This window comes from Aplysia californica, unplaced genomic scaffold, assembly GCF_000002075.1.
Source record: "Aplysia californica isolate F4 #8 unplaced genomic scaffold, AplCal3.0 scaffold00149, whole genome shotgun sequence".
Lineage (NCBI taxonomy): Eukaryota > Metazoa > Mollusca > Gastropoda > Aplysiida > Aplysiidae > Aplysia > Aplysia californica.
This window is the reverse complement of record NW_004797419.1, coordinates 517,257-519,646: the sequence shown is the minus strand read 5'-3', so window position 1 is coordinate 519,646 and position 2,390 is coordinate 517,257. Positions and strand designations below refer to the sequence as shown.

Below are 2,390 nucleotides of genomic sequence, written 5' to 3'. Positions count from 1 at the left end.
AGCGTAACCATTTATAAAAAGCGTTTTTCCGAAATTTGAATTCTTATTTATTCAAAAACTTGTTAGTTTCACTTTGATTTTTTTAAACACAAGTAGGGTAACTCTGTTCGCAAAGGGTGCGCATTTGCGAAGAGGGCGCCACCGAATTTTGAGGACACTTTTTTAATAGGCTCAAAGAGAGGAGTGGCCCCTCTTGTTATGTAGACTCTTTGCTAACATATGGATATTGGGAGACTGGTGTTTACAAAGTGGTTCTATTTATAACCTCTTTTAGTCTTTGGGTGTTTGACACTTCATTTAGGCGACTTTGGTGGGCGGGCTTTGCAGCGATGTTTTTGCAGATGGCGAAAAGCGGCAGCCATAACATTTCACGGTCTAGGAATATTATGATTCAAGTAATATTATGTACTCTGCTTCCAAAAGTCCTGTAATTTATGCAAATTTTTATATTTCACGTGTGAGATATCAGCTTAGTCTGTGAAATATAAGGATTTATTTTACCAGAGGTGCAATGCTAAAACAACCTCAAGTATGGTATAAAATATTATCTTCCGTGTGTTAACATCTGTTGTCTCATAAACAGTTAGTACCGGATTATTCAAACTGTGAGTCATCTTGTATAATTCACCCTTACATTTTCATTTTCATTTTCATTCTTTCAGGAAGCAACATCCTTGCATTCCGGAAACATCCATTGATGATCCGTTGCTCTCTCCAAAATGTCGCTGAGGGTCTTTCTAGTGGTTGTGCTAGTGTATAAAGCAACTGGTACGACTGGTTCTACGAGACTCACCGACGGAGACGACAGTACGTGCGAAAATGTCGACTCGGGGTCTCCCCCAACAGTCCAAACTGGGATAGATTTGGTTGAACGTTCTTCTGTTCCCTCCTGCAAGGGTGCCAGATTTTCTTCTTCCTTTCTGTACTCTCCGCTTACAAATAGATTAGAATATTTTTCAGCTGAAAGTGTAGTGTTAATCAAGGTGTGGGATGATAGGATAGTGAATAACACAGGTTTGATTAGAACATACTTACCGCCACTGATGTGCACAGAACAAATGGACGTCTGACCAGACACTGATAGGGTCACGCTGTCTATGGTGAGGGTGGAATTCTCACATCGGATGTCCACGACGTTTTCACTGACCTTTGATTTCAAGATGTTGGAGCACGGGACTGTCTGACTATCTTTCTTAAACTCCACAGACACATCGTGAACTGTTGATGGATAGAGAAAACGTCTTTTTGATTGTCACGTTCTGAAAATGAGAGACGGATTTTGTTATGTTGTGTGTGTGTGTATGTGTGTGTATTTGTGTATGTGTACGGGTGCATGTTTGTAAGAAAGAAAGAAAAAGATATGCAAGTGTGTGAGTGCAGGTGCGTGCGCATGTGCGTGAGTGTATATATAAGTATGCGTGTGTTTGTGCGTGTGTGTGTGTGTGTGTGTGTGTGTGTGTGTGTGTGTGTGTATGTCTGTTTACGTGTCGTGTCGGGTCAGTCGGTCAGTCAGTAAGTTAATAGATAAGTAGTTAGGTAGGTATTTAGGTAGGTAGGTAATTAGGTAGGTAGGTAAATAGGCAGGTAGGTAGGTAGGTAGGTAGGCAGGCAGGCAGACGGGCAGGCAGGCAGGCAGGTAGGTAGGTAGTTAGGAAGTAGGTAAGTGGGAAGGTAGGTAGATAGGTCGGTATGTAGGTGGGTGGGTGGGTAGGTAGGTATGATTTATACTTATTCTAAAAACAATTTTTTTTTTATTTCTTCTCTGGGATAAAATTAAGTACTCATACCTTTGGTATCCCCAATAATTCTCATCCATGTAAATCTGAAATATATCCCAGTTTGGACTGTTGTGGGATACCCCGAGTAGACATTCTCGCACGTACTGTCGTCTCCGTCAGTGAGTTTTGTAGAACCAGGCGCACCAGTTGCTTTATACGCTAGGTCACCTGGGGGAAAGTAAACAACATAATGGGACAATCAGAAATCTCTGGCGTCGTTCATGAACAGGCAGGAGTTTCCAAAATAACCATCATGATCAGGGTGCTTTGAGAAAACAACGATTCTTGAACAAATAGGAGACAGTAGTAATTAAGCGCTCATCGGCGAAACACATCTAAAAGAGGAGAAACTCTCTTTACTTTCCATGTTCATATTTCTTTGAGTGGTAATTCTGTTTTGTTGGTGGTGGTGTTGGCGTTGTTGGTGCTGTTATTGTTGTTGTTGTTATTGTTGTTGGTGGTGGTGGTGTTGCTGTAGTTATTGTTGTTGTTGTTGTTGTTGTTGATGGTGGTGGTGGTGTTGTTTTTATTGTTATTGTTGTTGGTGTTGTTGTTGGTGTTGTTGTTGTTGTTGTTGTTGTTGTTGTTGTTGCTGTTGTTGTTGTTGTTATT

The 2,390-nt window shown here is 41.0% G+C and overlaps 1 protein-coding gene across 1 annotated transcript in view; it reads right to left on the bottom strand.

The window, feature by feature from the left end:
• The window catches only part of LOC101855867 (scavenger receptor class F member 1), a gene marked incomplete at its 3' end in the record, with an annotated part of 29,749 nt that extends 27,565 nt beyond the window's left edge, over positions 1-2,184 (bottom strand). The window contains 2 exon segments of the mRNA XM_013081860.2: positions 1,036-1,218; positions 1,788-2,184. Of these exon segments, the coding sequence (XP_012937314.1) occupies positions 1,036-1,218; positions 1,788-1,812 (208 nt within the window).
• Between the last annotated feature and the right edge of the window lie 206 nt (positions 2,185-2,390).